Below are 16998 nucleotides of genomic sequence, written 5' to 3'. Positions count from 1 at the left end.
ACACATATTTACAGAGAGGGAGATGTTCTCTTATATCCCCTACTTTTTAAACCCCTGTTCTTCCTGGTATTTTCAGAAGTTCATCTTTTCCAGAGAATACACCTCAGGACTTCTATCAGGGTGGAAGAAGCAATCCAGGACTACAGTTCCTTCTTAAACAAACTTCCCATAAAATTTCCACATTTATTTTCTGCTCTTTGAGGTACCTGGTACCCAACTTCTGAGCCTTTCTGGGGTTTGGTGGGGGCAAATGAGTTTTCTTCAAGGCTTTACCATAAGCTTCAGCTTCTTGGGTCTGCAGTATCTGCCACCACACTCAGTCATCATCTCCTTTTCTAAAATTTTGTAGCTGTCATCTCTAGTTCCATTCTTTTTGTCCTAAGGGACTGTGTATCTGCTCAATCTGCGAACTTCTAGACCTGTAATTATTCAGTAGATCTGTTTAGGTAGCCTGAAGAATCTCAGAAAGAAGCTCCCTGAGTCTGGACAGAGTAGCCACACACATATTAGCAGTTTTCAGTTCATTTATCAAAGCTGTTCTAATCATAGTAAAAAAAATAAAAAAAAAATACATCCTATTCTCCAGTCTAAAAGGGATTACAATTAGGAACTGAATAGATTTTTAAAATGTAAGAAAAATTTTACTATGCAATAGTTGCTTACAACCTATGCATAAGAAATAAGTAACAGAATACTCTTAATATGTCTAAGTCAAATCACCAATCATCTTCAAACTAATAATGAAAGCCTATTTAGGCTACCATTAATACCACTCAGTTTTTCCTAGAAATCAATTAAGTTTAACATATCTTTTGAATTCTCTTTCTCTTCTTTCTTAAGACTGAGTCTCACTCTGTTGCCCAGGCTGGAGTGCAGTGGTGCAATCGGCTCACTATAATCCCGAACTTCTGGGATAGAATGATTATCCTGCCTTAGCCTCCTGAGTAGCTGGTATTACAGGTGCATGCCACCACACCTGGCTTTTTTTTTTTTTTTTAGATATGGGGTCTCACTATGTTGCCCAGGCTGGCCTCAAACACTTGGTCTCAAGTAATCCTCCTGCCTTGGCCCCCAAAATATGTGATTATAGGTGTGAGTCACTGTGCCAGGCCCTTCTTTTGAATTCTCAGGCAGTTTTATTATTCTTTGTTATTGCTGCTGTTTACATAAAATAAAGTTTATTTACTTGATTTTATGCTGTATCTTTGTCCAAACTTGCAATGCCTTCAAGATTTCTTGTTTGTCATATAATTCAATTACCCTAACCAAAATCAGGAGAGTCAGCGACAGGTGCCTAAATTGCAGCTATACCTGGATTATGCTTAGGATTTAATAATTTACACAGGAATATAGAGAACTGTTTTCAAGTACATTAAAACACTTTTTAAATCCAAAAGAATCAGTAGAAACTATTTAAACTAATTTCTTCATTTTAGATATCACAAATTTAAGGATCAGAGAAGCTAACAAAGATCTTGCCTGAAAAGTCAAGTATCATACACTGAGCAATGAGACTGGATCAGGGTGTTTGGACACTCCCGTGCCCTTTGTACTACCAAACTTTAAGAAAATATTGTCAAATGGGACAAACGCCAAACGAACAAGATGACTTTTCAAGTATAAGTTAAAATAATTAACTTTCCATTCAAGTTGAAAAGTTCTAGCATCTGAGATCCTTACATCTTCTTGCAAGCATGCGTTCTCAGATGGTTGGTCACTACCTATGGTAGAAATTTGCCCAACACCATTGCTTTGCAAATTTGTCGCATTCATTTTAGCCTTCAGAATAATTGGATCATACCTGTTGTTCCAGAGGTAAAAATGTAAAGACAAGTAGACTTGAGGAGTGAGACAACATGGCGGCTGCGTGGCACGGGCTCATCAGATGAGGTGCTCAGTTTTTCTTTGAGTGAAATTATGCCTTGTGGAACTGAATCTTTCATCCCCCAAACGCTGATATTTTCTGAGAGGCTTGGAAGGATTTCTTCTACAGTTCCAAGCAAATCTAAAAGCCAAAGGGTTGGGAAGAGGTAAGCAAACCTTAAATCTCAAACCATTCACTTTGGAGTTGCTTTTGTGTATTGAAACAGGGATCAAATGTAAATAAAACGCTGATTTCTTTCTCATGTTGGACAAGTAATATCACAGCCATTTTATGGTTCTGTTTCAACAGGACCACCTGAAAGGGAAATTTAGTTATCGCCTGACAGACCAATGCAAGCAGTCCAATTCAGACTGAATTTAAGATACTCTATTATTCAAATTATGGGTTTTCCCCTGCCAATTTTTAAATAAAACTATTTAAAACTCTGTCTGAATCTAAATTCAGGATACTGCACTGAACATTTTCCTTGAAGTACAACTCGGTAGCTAGTTATTCCAAAAAGCTGTCTGTAGGTTACTCTTCAGTTTCACTGTAATGCAAAACATTTGGGAGAATCTCCTGACTGCTCTGAAACAAGATCATTGTGGTTTAGAAATCATTCCAAAGCCAAAAGTTAAGTGAGTGGGTACTCCAAAATGGGGGAGGGTGGGAGAGAGAGGCGAAGATTGAGAAATCACCTACTGGGTACAATGTTTACAATTCAGACTTTGGATCTGAATTGTGCCTGCCACCACACCTGGCTAATTTTTGTATTTTTAGTAGAGATGGGGTTTTCACCATGTTGGCCAGGCTGGTCTCGAGCTCCTGACCTCAGGTGATCCATCCACCTTGGCCTCCCAAAGTGCTGGGATTATAGACATGAGCCACTGCGCCCAGCCCGACAGCTGGATTTTCTATGACCTTTAACAAAGTCTACATTGTAGGCTTAAGTTCTGTTTTCAAAGAAGCATGTTCATTCAGAACTTACATATTTTTTTCCTCCCACATGCAGTGTACTTTATTACGTGGGGTTGCAAGTACAAAAATGTTAATTATAATCCCTGCGTAAAATCCTTTAGCATTTATTTTACAAATTGATTTCTTGTTTCTTCATCAACATTAGATCTTATTCACATTTTTGAGACTGCAAAATATATGGGTAAAAATTTTATATATCCCTCTAATATGCCATTAGTATGAATTATATTATTTATGCTGCACTAAAAACTATATTATTCTACATAAAACAAGCTAATACTTTCAAAGATATGGGATGGGAATTGATTGATTATAGCTGTTAATGCATTGGTAAGCATTTCAACTTTAAACTTTTAGGCACTAATAAACCTAATATGAAATTGAGCTACAAATGGTTAACTTTAGCTTTCCATACTGCAAAGCAACATTAGAATTCAAAGTGAAATTACAGATCTTGCCACATGCTTATAGTTACCACCCTATTGTGTAGAGCAGTTCAACAGGCTTGTCACATAATGCATGGGTAGCTATGGTTTCTAAGAAAATTGATGCTTAAATAAACAATGTCTTCAAGCAATTCATATTGAGCTATAGATATTAATACTTCATATAAGGTCCAAAAATTCAGTTTATCATGACTAATATGCCAGCTATTTATACAAATATTAGTTTATTAATAATCATACTAACTCTAGGAAGTATGTTTTATCTTCATTTTAAGGAGACTGAACATAAGGAATTTGAAGGCAATTGAACATTAGAAAAAACTGACTGACCTGCATAAGTTAATACATGATAGAGTTTGTGTTTTCATTCAAATATACTAGACTTCGAAATCTATCCTGTTAACTTTAAGACCTATACTACTACACTGCCATTCATTACATGTATTTTTAAAATCAGTTATCTAAACATGATTTATTAAATAATTCTTCTCTTTTCCATTGGTAACTCAGGCTGTTCCACTCAATTCTCTGTCTAGTTTGGTGATATTATACTTTTTAGTAAGTATAGCTTTAAAATATCTTTATAGAGCTGGTAGTATTAGTAATTTCTCCTTAAACATTATTTCAAAAAATTATTTCCCTATTTCACCCATTTTTTAACACAAAGCTTGCAATTAGGTTGTCAAAAACCCATTGTTCTGATACAGTTTAGAAGTTAAGCTATTTGACTTGTTTTTCCTGTTAGTGGATATTATATGTGCTTTAACAACAATACTCAAAGAACGCTGGAGAAAATGGCTTATTTGACTTAGTTTTCAAACTGTATCATTTGTGAAGTTAAAAATAATTTTAGATTGCTTTTGCTATATCATATCTTTCCTCGATATAAAATAAAAACTAATAATAGTGTTAGAAAAATATATCAAAATACATATTTGGACAGCTTGCAATACACTGCTGTTGAAATCATCATCTGAAAGTCATGTTAACCTGATTAAATAATTTTATTCGAACACAAGCTGATTAAACTTCTATTTCCTCTTGGATTTTTCATATGTTGCTTGCCAAGACAATTTAAAGATTTGTGAATCAAATTGCTTATGCATCAATCATGTTATATTCAGTTCTGACAAATATAAATTATTTTTCCTTAAAAATATAAGGATTCAACATGAAGTGTTGGCTATATTATTTGTTTATGGGAGCAGGAATTGGAACCTGTGAGAAGGGAGTGAAGAATAAGAAAAGTTAACACCTGGAATACAGGAAAACTGCACAAGAATGGGTTCCAACTTACACTGTGGATCCCACCAGCTTAAAAACAAAAACATATAGTTTCAGGAAAACACTGGAATTCTGGATTGATTCCCTAGAGTATAGGATTTTCAGCCAGAGAAACTGGATTCAAATGCCACTTCTGATACTTGCTAGTTGTGTGACCTTGGACAAGTCACTTCATTTATCTGAGTCTCCCTCTCCTCTTTTGAAAAGTGACTCCATACAACTTATACAGTTGCTGAGATAACTAAATGGACTATATAAACCATTCATTATGGTGCCTGACCCAGAATCAGTCCTCCTTAAATGGTGTCTGCAGAGGTTGTTGTTATTACTACTACTGTTGGTTGTGATGATGATGACATACAATGAGCTCAAGCTCATTAAATAGAAAGTTGAAGGCTGAAAAGAGGAGATCACAGACCCTGGAAGGGAGAGAAACAGATTGGGAATCCAGGTCCTTACATGGGAGAAGTGCTTCTAGTGATTCTGGCGTGTTTTGTTTCCAAGTCAGACCATACCCTTCCTCTTCCTACCCAAATGGGTATAACCAGGCAGGGTGAGTTGGGGCTCACTTAACATAGCAAAGTTCTCAAGGAATGAGATATAAAATTGATGAATAACAGAAGCACAAATCTTTCTATTGCAATCACATATTTTTCCCTGGCATGATTTAACTGGCCTGAATATATGCACACAAGTTTCTAAGTGGGTTTATGTGTTTTCAGTCTCAGTTGTTCCCACATTTTTGAGGGGAGCAGATGGAATATTATTATAACATAATTTATACATATTATTATAACCAAAATTACACAAAAAAAGAAAAAGTCAAACACTTCATTTGATGTTATTTTGAACACATCACCTGTTGCCAATGAATAATTATTACTGAAATGGCACAAGAAGGCATGTTGCATCTGGCTTGCTATTTTTCAGTAAGAAAGTGGTGAAATTAGAAGAGCAAATGCAGATGAAAGCAATCTACAGACAGAATCATTAGTAAGTAAATGATATATATATATATTTAATATATATTATATATAATATATAAAAATACATATATATATATTTAAAAGGCAGTGAATACTAAGGTAGTATTTCTGCAAGACTCGGACCCCATCAGGGCTATTTCCCTCATGACCTCTTAGTTATTAACAGTAGAAGAACCCTCTTCTTTTTGGCCAGAGAAGAGCTAGTGACCTCACTCCAAACTTGTATCTGAGTGCATTCCAACCTTGGCCACTGAGGGTTGGGAAGTAGTTATGGATGTACTGCTACTGGAGAGGACAAGAAAGATGTTTAAAGTCAACTCAATAGGGTTGTGTAACACACTACGTGGGTTTCCCTCCATACAACAAATCTCAAATGAAGAGACCTGGGCAAAAGTGACTCCTTACTATGGGTGGCTGTCTCTGCCATTACGTAGTTAAAAATGATGATTGCATCCATTTGTTGAATATACTTTATGATTCTGGTATTCTGTTGGGTTCTTTACATTTAATTCACACAAGACCCAATGATAATCATTGATCAAACCTATGTGATATAGCCTACTACACACCTAGGCTGTACGATATAGCCTACTGCTATAGGGGTCTGTCTGGCTTACCTCTGTCTGAACCACATGATTCATCTTTCTACCTCAATATACTCTCTGTGGGGATATAATGATTTAATAGTACACCATCAGAAACGTCCAATGACAATCCAAGAAATCTGAAATTTAATGTGCTAAAAACAATATGTTTATATTGTTTACCAATGAGATTCCAGATGCCAACAATACAGTATTTTAAGTATAAAAGTGACTATGATATAAGCTACATCTTATTACAAAATCTGTTAATTAATCAAAATAGAATTTTTCCATCTTTGGAAAACATATATCTCATTTATGTTTGAAGGTATGCTAGAAAGAATGGTTGACTTCTCCAGCAACCTACTTACTGAGCCAATCAACTAAATAGTCTTGGCTTAAAACTTCAGTATCCCAAAGTGGCTTTTTAAAATACAAAAACTGATTGTTGGTATTAAAAACAAAAATAAGGAAACAATGCGATTAGTTATTGGCAAGCAAAGTAAAAGCTGGCACAAGTAAAATTTCAAAATTAATTGGTTCTACTTAAACAACAATTCAGTCAACAGAAAAGTCTGAATGTTTTATTTTGAGAAATAACCAGTCCTATGTACTTTAAGATGAATCTTTCAGGAAACCAGCTTTGGAATGTTTCCATCTTTTCAGGGACACTGTGGCCCTCTTGGTTGGCCCTTGCAAACAGAACTTATGGCTTTATCAATTATTAGCACAACTTACATTTGCCCCCAGACCCTTTCCTCCTGTAGTGAATTATTAGCACAGTTTACATTTGCCCCCAGACCCTTTCCTCCTGTAGTGAAAACAAGATTAAAATCAGTGCTCAACAGTAAGCATTTGTGTTTTTATCGTTCCAAGATAGCTGAATAGGAACAGGACCAGTCTATAGCTCCCAGCATGAGCAATGCAAAAGACAGTTGATTTCTGCATTTCCAGCTGAGGTACTGGGTTCATGTCACTGGGACTTGTTGGACAGTGGGTGTGGCCCACAGAGTGTGAGCCAAAGCAGGGTGGGGCATCGCCTCACCTGGGAAGCACAAGGGGTCAGAGAATTCCCTTTCCCAGCCAAGGGGAGCTGTGACAGATGGTACCTGGAAACTCAGGACACTCCCACCCTAATACTGCGCTTTTCCAACTATCTTAGAAAATGGCACACCAGGAAATTATATCCCGTGCCTGGCTCGGTGGGTCCCACGCCCATGGAGCCTTGCTCACTGCTAGCACAGCAGTCTGAGATTGAACTGCGAGGTGGCAGCAAGGCTGGAGGAGGGGTGTCCGCAACTGCTGAGGCTTCACTAAATAAACAAAGGGGCCGGGAAGCTCGAACTGGGTGGAGACCACCTCAGCACAACCAGGCCTGCCTGCCTCTGCAGTCTCCACCTCTGGGGGCAGGGCATAGCTGAATAAAAGGCAGCAGACACTTCTGCAGACTTAAACATCCCTGTCTGACAGCTCTGAAGAGAGCAGTGGTTCTCCCAGCCGGGAGTTTAAGATCTGAGAACGGACAGACTGCCTCCTCAAGTATGTCCCTGACCCCCGAGTAGCCTAACTGGAAGACACCTCCCAGTAGGGGCTGACTGACATCTCATACAGCTGTGTGCCCCTCTGAGATGAAGCTTCCAGAGGAAGGATCAGGCAGCAACATTTGCTGTTCTGCAGCCTCTGCTGGTGATACCCAGGCAAACAGGGTCTGGAGTGGACCTCCAGTAAACTCCAACAGACCTGCAGCTAAGGGTCTTGACTGTTAGAAGGAAAACTAACAAACAGAAAGGAATAGCATCAACACTAACAAAAAGGATATCCACACAAAAAATGCCATTTGTAGGTCACCATCATCAAAGAACAAAGGTAGATAAAACCACAAAGATGGGGAGAAACCAAAGAAGAAAAGCTGAAAATTCTAAAAATCAGAGCACCTCTTCTCTTTCAAAGGATCATAGCTCCTTGCCAGCAATGGAACAAAACTAGATGGAAAATGAATTTGATGAGTTGACAGAAGCAGGCTTCAGAAGACAGGTAATAACAAACTTCTCTGAGCTAAAGCAGGATGTTCAAACCCATCACAAAGAAGCCAAAAACCATGAAAAAATATTAAACAAATGGCTAACTAGAATGAACAGCGTAGATATGACCTTAAATGACCTGATGGAGCTGAAAACCATGGCACAAGAACTACATGACACATGCATAAGCTTCAGTAGCCGATTCAATCAAGGATTGAAACGATATCAGAAAGGATATCAGTGATTGAAGATCAAATGAATGAAATTAAGCAATAAGAGAAGCTTAGAGAAAAAAAGAGCAAAAAGAAACAAAGTCTCCAAGAAATATGGGACTATGTGAAAACACCAAATCTATGTTTGATTGTTGTATCTGAAAGTGATGGGGAGAATGGAACCAAGTTGGAAAACACTCTTCAGGATATTATCCAGGAGAACTTCCCAACCTAGCAAGGCAGGCCAACATTCAAATTCAGCAAATACAGAGAACTCCACAAAGATACTCCTCGAGAAGAGCAACCCCAAGACACATAATTGTCAGAATCACCAAAGTTGAAATGAAGGAAAAAAAGTTAAGGGCAGCCAGATAGAAAGGTCAAGTTACCCACAAAGGGAAGTCCATCAGACTAACAGCAGATCTTTCAGCACAAACTCTACAAGCCAGAAGAGAGTGGCAGCCAATATTCAACATTCTTAAAGAAAAAGAATTTTCAACCCAGAATTTCATTTCCAGCCAAACTAAGCTTCATAAGTGAAAGAGAAATAAAATCTTTTACAGACAAGCAAATGCTCAGGGATTTTGTCACCACAGGCCTACCTTACAAGAGCTCCTGAAGGAAGACTAAACATGGAAAGGAACAACTGGTACCAGCCACTGCAAAAACACACCAAATTGTAAAGACTATTGATGCTAGGAGGAAACTGCATCAACTAATGAGCAAAATAACCAGCTAAAATCATAATGACAGGATCAAACTCACACATAACAATATTAGTCTTAAATGTAAATGGGCTAAATTCCCCAAGTAAAAGACACAGACTGGCAAATTGGGTAAAGAGTCAAGACCCATCAGTGTGCTGTATTCAGGAGACCCATCTCACCTGCAGAGACACACATAGGCTCAAAATGAAGGGATGGAGGGAGATCTACCAAGCAAATGGAAAACAAAACAAAACAAAAAGCAGGGGATGCAATCCTAGTCTCTGATAAAACAGACTTTAAAAAAACAAATATCAAAAGAGACAAAGAAGACCCTTACAAAATGGTAAAGGGATCAATTCAACAAGAAGAGGTAACTATCCTAAATATATATGCACCCAATACAGGAGCACCCAGATTCATAAAGCAAGTCCTTAGAGACCTACAAAGAGACTTAGACTACCACACAATAATAATGGGAGACTTTAACACCCCACTGTCAATATTAGGCAGATCAACGAGACAGAAAGTTAACAAGGATATCCAGGACTTAAACTCAGCTCTGCACCAAGCAGACCTAATAGACAGCTACAAAACTCTCCACCCCAAATCAACAGAATATACATTCTTCTCAGCACCACATCACACTTATTCCAAAATTGACCACATAGTTGGAAGTAAAGCACTCCTCAGGAAATGTAAAAGAAAAAAAATTATAACAAACTGTCTCTCAGACCACAGTGTAATCAAATTAGAACTCAGGATTAAGAAACTCACTCAAAACCACACAACTACATGGAAACTGATCAACCTGCATCTGAATGACTACTGGGTAAATAATGAAATGAAGGCAGAAATAAAGATGTTCTTTGAAACCAATGAGAACAAAGACACAACATACCAGAATCTCTGGGATACATTTAAAGCAGTGTGTGGAGGGAAATTTTTAGCACTAAATGCCCACAGGAGAAAGCAGGAAAGATCTAAAGTCACTACCCTAAGATCACAATTAAAAGAACTAGAGAAGCAAGAGCAAACACATTCAAAAGCTAACAGAAGGCAAGAAATAACTAAGATCAGAGCAGAACAGAAGGAGATAGAGACACAAAAAAAACGCTTCAAAAAATCAGTGAATCCAGGAGACGGTTTTTTGAAAAGATCAAAAAAAAAAAAAAAAAAAAAAAAAAAACCTGATAGACCACTAGCAAGACTAATAAAGAAGAAAACAAAGAAGAATCAAAGAGACGCAATAAAAAAATTATACAGTGGATATCACCACCGATCCCACGGAAATACAAACTACCATCAGAGAATACTATAAACACCTCTATGCAAATAAACTAGAAAATCTAGACAAAATGGATAAATTGCTGGAAACATACATCCTTCCAAGACTAAACCAGGAAGAAGTTGAATCTCTGAATAGAGCTACAACACCCTCTGAAATTGATGCAATAATTAATAGCCTACCAACCAAAAAAAAAAAAAATGCAGGACAAGATGGGTTCACAACCAAATTCTACCAGAGGTACAAAAAGGAGTTGGTACCGTTCCTTCTGAAACTATTCCAATCCATAGAAAAAGATGAAATCATCCCTAACTCATGAGGTCAGCATCATCCTCATACCAAAGCATGGCAGAGACAAAACAGAAAAAGAGAATTTTAGATCAATATCCCTGATGAACACCGATGCAAAAATCCTCAATAAAATACTGGCAAACCTTATCCAGCAGCACATCAAAAAGCTTATCCAACACGATCAAGTTGGCTTCATCCCTTGGATGTAAGGCTGGTTCAACACATGCAAAACAATAAACTTAATCCATCATATAAACAGAATCAAAGACAAAAAACACATGATTATCTCAATAGATGCAGAAAAGCCTTCAAAAAAATTAAACAGCCCTTCATGCTAAAAACTCTCAATAAATTAGGTATTGCTGGGATGTATCTCAAAATAATAAGAACTATTTATGACAAACCCACATCCAATATCATAGTGAATGGGCAAAAACTAGAAGCATTCCCTTTGAAAACTGGCACAAGACAGGGATGCCCTCTCTCACCACTCCTATTCAACGTAGTGTTGGAAATCCTGGCCAGGGCAATCAGGCAGGAGAAAGAAATAAAGGGTATTCAACTGGAAAAGAGGAAGTCAAATTGTCCCTGTTTGAAGATGACATGATTATATATTTAGAAAACCCCATCATCTCAGCCCAAAATCTCCTTAATCTGATAAGCAACCTAAGCAAAGTCTCAGGATACAAAATCAATGTGCAAAAATCACAAGCATTTCAATACACCAATAACAGACAGAGAGTCAAATCATGAGTGAACTCTCATTCACAATTGTTTCAAAGAGAATAAAACACCTAGGAATCCAACTAACAAGGGATGTGAAGGACCCCTTCAAGGAGAACCACAAACCACTGCTCAAGAAAAATAAAATAGGACTCAAACAAATGGAAGAACATTCCATGCTCATGGGTAGGAAGAATCAGTATCATGAAAAGAATCATTATTGTGAAAGGTAATTTATAGATTCAATGCCATCCCATCAAGCTACCAATGACTTTCTTCACAAAATTGGAAAAAACTACTTTAAAGTTCACATGGAACCAAAAAAAAGCCCACATTGCCAAGACAATCCTAAGCAAAAAGAACAAAGCTGGAGGCATCACACTACCTGACTTCAAACTATACTACAGGGCTATAGCAACCAAAACAGCAAGATATTGGTACCAAAACAGAGAGATAGACCAATGGAACAAAACAGAGACCTCATACCACACATCTACAACCATCTGATCTTTGAAAAACCTGAAAAAAACAAGAAATGGGGAAAGGATTCCCTATTTAATTAATAGTGCTGGGAAAACTGGCTAGCCATATGTAGAAAGCTGAAACTGGATCTCTTCCTTACACCTTATACAAAAATTAACTCAAGATGGATTAAAGACTTAAACATTAGATCTAAAACCATAAAAACCCTAGAAGAAGACCTAGGCAATACCATTCAGGACATAGGCATGGGCAAGGACTTCAGGACTAAAACACCAAAAGCAATGGCAACAAAAGTCAAAATTGGCAAATGGGATCTAATTAAACTAGAGAGCTTCTGCACAGCAAAAGAAACTACCACTAGAGTGAACAGGCAACCTACAGAATGGGGGAAAATTTTTACAATCTACCCATCTGACAAACGGCTAATACCCAGAATCTACAAAGAACTTAAACAACTTTACAAGAAAAAATTCAAACAACCCCATCAAAAAGTGGGCAAAGGATATGATCAGACACTTCTCAAATAAAGACATGTATGCAACCAACAGGCACAAGAAAAATGCTCATCATCACTGGCCATCAGAGAAATGCAAATCAAAACCATAATGAGACAACCATCTCACACCAGTTAGAATGGCTGAAATGTCAGGAAACAGGTGCTGGAGAGGATGTGGAGAAATAGGAACGCTTTTACACTGTTGGTGGGACTGTAAACTAGTTCAGCCATTGTGGAAGATGGTGTGGTGATTCCTCAAGGATCTAGAACTAGAAATACCATTTGACCCAGCCATCCCATTACTGGGTATATACCCAAAGGATTCTAAATCGTGCTGCTATAAAGACACATGCACACGTATGTTTATTGTGGCACTGTTCACAATAGCAAAGACTTGGAACCAACCCAAATGTCCATCAATGATAGACTGCATTAAAAAAATGTGGCACATGTACATCACGGAATACTATGTAGCCATAAAAAAGGATGAGTTCATGTCCTTTGTAGGGACATGGATGAAGCTGGAAACCATGATTCGAAGCAAACTATCACAAGGACAGAAAACCAAACACCGCATGTTCTCACTCATAGGTGGGAACTGAACAATGAGAACACTTGAACACAGGGTGGGGAGCATCACACACTGGGGCCTGTCATTGGGTTGGGGGCAGGGGGAGGGATAGCATTAGGAGGAATACCTAATGTAAATGACGAGTTAATGGGTGCAGCACACCAACATGGCACATGTATACATATGTAATAAACCTGCATGTTGTGCACATGTACCCTAGAACTTAAAGTGTAATAATTAATAAATAAATACATAAATAAATATATAAATAAGAAAAAGTAAACATTTTTTACTTTATCAGACCACAAGTTGAACTGAAAAGAACTAGGAAGAGTGATAGCCTTGAAGGACTAACCCATTTTCCGTATACTGCCTAACTCATTTTTGTTTGATATATAAATATTATATGATAAAGGTTATTTGAAAAATTCTATACCTTAGAGATCACCAGTGTGTAAATATATTTTTCCATATTCTGTGAGTTTAAAAACTTTATACAAGATATTGGTATGTATCTATTAATCTAAAATACTTAAATATTTTCATTATGGTCCTTGCAATTGATCTTCCTCTTTCTGCACCTTCCTTCCCCATTGAAGAAGAATCTGCATCAACCATTCAGATTACACCAAATAAGTATCATTTTTCATATTTCAATTCTATTTCATTAAGCAACCCATCTTCCTAGGTTCTTTACTAATTAGCCACTAAACCCCAGGCTTTTCTTTACAGTTCAGGGTAAATATGTGTAGCCTAAGATGTCCTAACTCCAAGGAAGGGGGAGGAGGAAGGGTAGAACTTCGTGAAAAAAAGAAAAAGATGCACGCATGGATCAGAAGAAGAAATAGAAAGGGTCCTAGAGTCTGCCAAGAGCCCACTTTCTGGCTCACAGGTGGGAGCACAGCCTTGCTAGGCAAGTCCTAGCTTGCAGACAGTATAAAATAGGAGCAGACATGAAGAAAGGAATTAATGTACTTTCCATTAAACATATCTCTTCTGCAAATGTAGTCATCGCTGATAATGTACAATTAGAGGTAGGTGGGTGTGTCACAATGAAGTCAGATAACTTTCCTATTCATCATTTTGTCAGAGCTGATAAAATTTAGAACTGACCAAGTTCTCTGTGTGTTCGTGCACTCACTGAAGGTACCAATAGCAGTGAAACTGTCCCTGTCTCAAAATGGTTGAAAGCAGAGATTTCATAAAAGTTTTCTGAAACTGCATGCCTGAAAGGAGGAGATAGGTGTTAAATCAGCATAGAATTGTAAAACTATTTTGTACTCTTAACATGCACACTTCATTCACCCAAAATATTAGTTATGAATTATCCTAAAGAAAAAAAAAAAAAAGGTAGGAAAGCAGGTGGGTTGCCATTCTGTATAAGCAGACCACACCCCATACTCTACCTGCGCCCACCACTAGGGCTGTGGGCCCACAGGCGCGGATGCAATTCAGGAGGGAGTTGGAGCGAATGTTGGAGTTGAGAAAGGCCACCACGCAGCCCAGCTTGGCGAGGCCGAACCACACGTGAACGAAGTCCGGCTCATTGCTCATCAGTAGAGCCACGGTGTCCCCCTTTTTCAGAGAGGAATGGTTCAGGAAAACATGGGCCACTCTGCTACTCCTTTTGTCTACATCCTGATAGGTGTAGATGTCTCCCTCATAGATGATGAAAGGTTTCCGAGGTTGTCTTTTGGCATGACTCAAGAATTTATCCAGTACAGTCACCAGCTCCCCTCTCTTTTCGTACTGCTTCAGCCGAATTATAACGAGCACCACCTTCACCAGGAATAAGAAGTCATCCCAAAAGTAAGGGAACAGGAGTTTCTGCACGAAGTGCAGGACGACCATTCCAGCCCCTAGAACTGTTAGCCATGACAGAAGCATGGGGGCCACGGGACCAGAAGGCAGCTCTGATCTCAGCCCCACCAGCGTCCTTCTCTTCCAGGCACAGCTCTCCGCGGGGACCGCTGGTCCTCACTACTCAGGGCTTACACCTGAAGTTCTTGTCAGCTTTTCCGGGGCGGAATGGGGTGGGGAGGAATCCTGAGAAACAGAATCAGAGCTTTGCACTGAAAAGGTCGCCCCAAGTGGTGCTGAAGATTAATCTTGGGTCACTGGGCGGCTGGAGAGCAGGGAGCCTCCGACTCCTGTGAGAAACCAACACAGCCACCCTCAGGGGTCTCGGAATCTACGACCCCAGCGCTGCGCCCTCGCCTCCCAACCGCGACAGCGGCCCGTGCTCTGCGGGTTCTCCAGGACTTTCCAGCCCTCTTCTCTGTGAGGGCTGGGTCAGTCCTCCCTGATTCTGCGACCCTAAACAAACCTCACCACCCTCAGAAGAAGGTACAGGGACAGAAGCTTTTCTCCTCTCAGGTAGTCTTTCCCGTGATCTTGAGTTGGAGGCTGAATTTCAGCAGAGAAAAGCTGGGGTGATAATGACTGCGAAGCGCAGTGATTTAAAGTCTCTACGCACCAGAAACCGCGCAGGGGCTCAGGACCACGCCTCTACCCGTGGCCGCAGGGCCAGCGAGTTCCAGGACTCCTGAGCGCTGCCCGCGTCCAGCCCCGCCCAACCCCGCCCAGTCCCTCGGATGCAACGGGTCCCCGAGAACTGCTCCTAGGTGACCCACACGCCCACTGGAAGGGGCTGCCCCTACCCCAGCAGCAGCTCGCACTCCGAGTGTCGTTAGGCTGGCCTAGTGTAGCTCTCCTCCGAATCGCGGCAGGAGTGTTGCCCCCCTCCTTCGGCCTCCAGGCTCAGTGCCAACCACTTCCACTGGAGTGCCGCAGCTGGAACTGCCTGGGCCCCTCCGTCAGCTCGTCCCTGGGCGCGCGTCTGGAGAAGTGTGTCGTGCCGACCTGCTCACACCCCAGGGAGGAGGCCCGCAACTGGCGTCTCTGGCGGGGAAGAATGTGACAGTCCCGTGGGGGGAAACCTAGGGATCTGGAAGGCTTGGGGTCACAGGAGAACCAGGGTTGCTAGAATTGGGCGGCGCGGGGGCCCTGGCGAGGCTGGTAAGGTAGAACAGTGTCGCACAAAAGGTCACCCATTGAACCAGTTAATAACTAGAGAATGGAAAGAAAAGAACAAACACCAAAAAACTGCAGAGAGAGAGAGAGAGAGAGCGGCAGGGAGGGAGGGAGGGAAGGAATATTTATGAACTGGACAGATCCAACAATTTTTGTAAGAAAGGCATATTTGGACACATCACAAAACTGTACTGTTCTTTACAAAAAGTATTTTTGGAAAACATATTGATAGATTGGTTTTTACATTTATATTAGAACTCTGTCGTTAGAGGGCCAAGACAGTGCATTTTACAAAATCTGGCAACAATATTGATTGACAGCTTCAGTCGATATTCATATTTAAAAATAAAACGAAGTTTATAATGCTATTTTCAGTCCTTAAAAATAACAGGATTCCCCCCTCCCCGAGACAGATCATTTAAAGAATTATGTCTTCAAACTAAGGATTCTAAAGGGAGTGGGGAGAAGTAACAAGTTAGTGGAATGGATAACAAAATTTTATACGAAGATGAAATTGTACTAAAGATAAAAAAACTAAAGAACATTTCATTACACGTATTTTTTCTAGCATACACCATCATCCTAGCTGTCTGCTTTTAAGTGAATATAAATGGTTAATTGCATGTGTTAAAATAATTAAGGATGGCCTCAGCTTGTCAGGTGTTTCTCTCTTCTGCCTTATGTTCTGCAGATGGATTCTGGCTAACCTCAGATTCTGTAATAAAAGAAAAACTGATAATTCCAAAGACGAGCTCCAGTTTATTCATCTGAAAATGATTACTTTGAAGTCACAGTGAAGAGCTCTCTGAAAGCCAAAGGAACATAGGCTCTTAAAGCCCTTTTCTGTAAATGACAAAAAAAATGCTTTCTAAATTTACTCAGAAGCTCTGATCTTTTCGATTCAGAAATATCTTTTTAATTAAAAAATAGTATCAAGTAGCTTATAACTTGCAATGTTAGTTTACAACTTGAAAAACGTCTTTGACATTCTATTGTTTTCTCTTCTAGCTTTAGTCTATTTAAGTCACCTCCAA

The 16998-nt window shown here is 39.3% G+C and overlaps 1 protein-coding gene across 2 annotated transcripts in view; it reads right to left on the bottom strand.

Moving 5' to 3' along the window:
* SLC27A6 (solute carrier family 27 member 6) overlaps positions 1-15853 on the bottom strand; it is a 62257-nt gene extending 46404 nt beyond the window's left edge. For both annotated transcript variants that reach the window (XM_015140690.3, XM_028849704.2), the window contains exons 1-2: positions 14338-15853; positions 1802-2005 (exon numbers count right to left, since the gene is read on the bottom strand). In XM_015140690.3, coding sequence (XP_014996176.3) covers positions 1802-2005; positions 14338-14818 — 685 coding nt within the window. In that variant the 5' untranslated portion in view covers positions 14819-15853. The remainder of the gene's footprint in view (positions 1-1801; positions 2006-14337) is intronic.
* Positions 15854-16998: the final 1145 nt, after the last annotated feature.

This window comes from Macaca mulatta, chromosome 6 (assembly GCF_049350105.2).
Source record: "Macaca mulatta isolate MMU2019108-1 chromosome 6, T2T-MMU8v2.0, whole genome shotgun sequence".
Lineage (NCBI taxonomy): Eukaryota > Metazoa > Chordata > Mammalia > Primates > Cercopithecidae > Macaca > Macaca mulatta.
The sequence above is the reverse complement of the archived record's forward strand: the minus strand, read 5'-3'. Positions and strand labels throughout refer to the sequence as shown.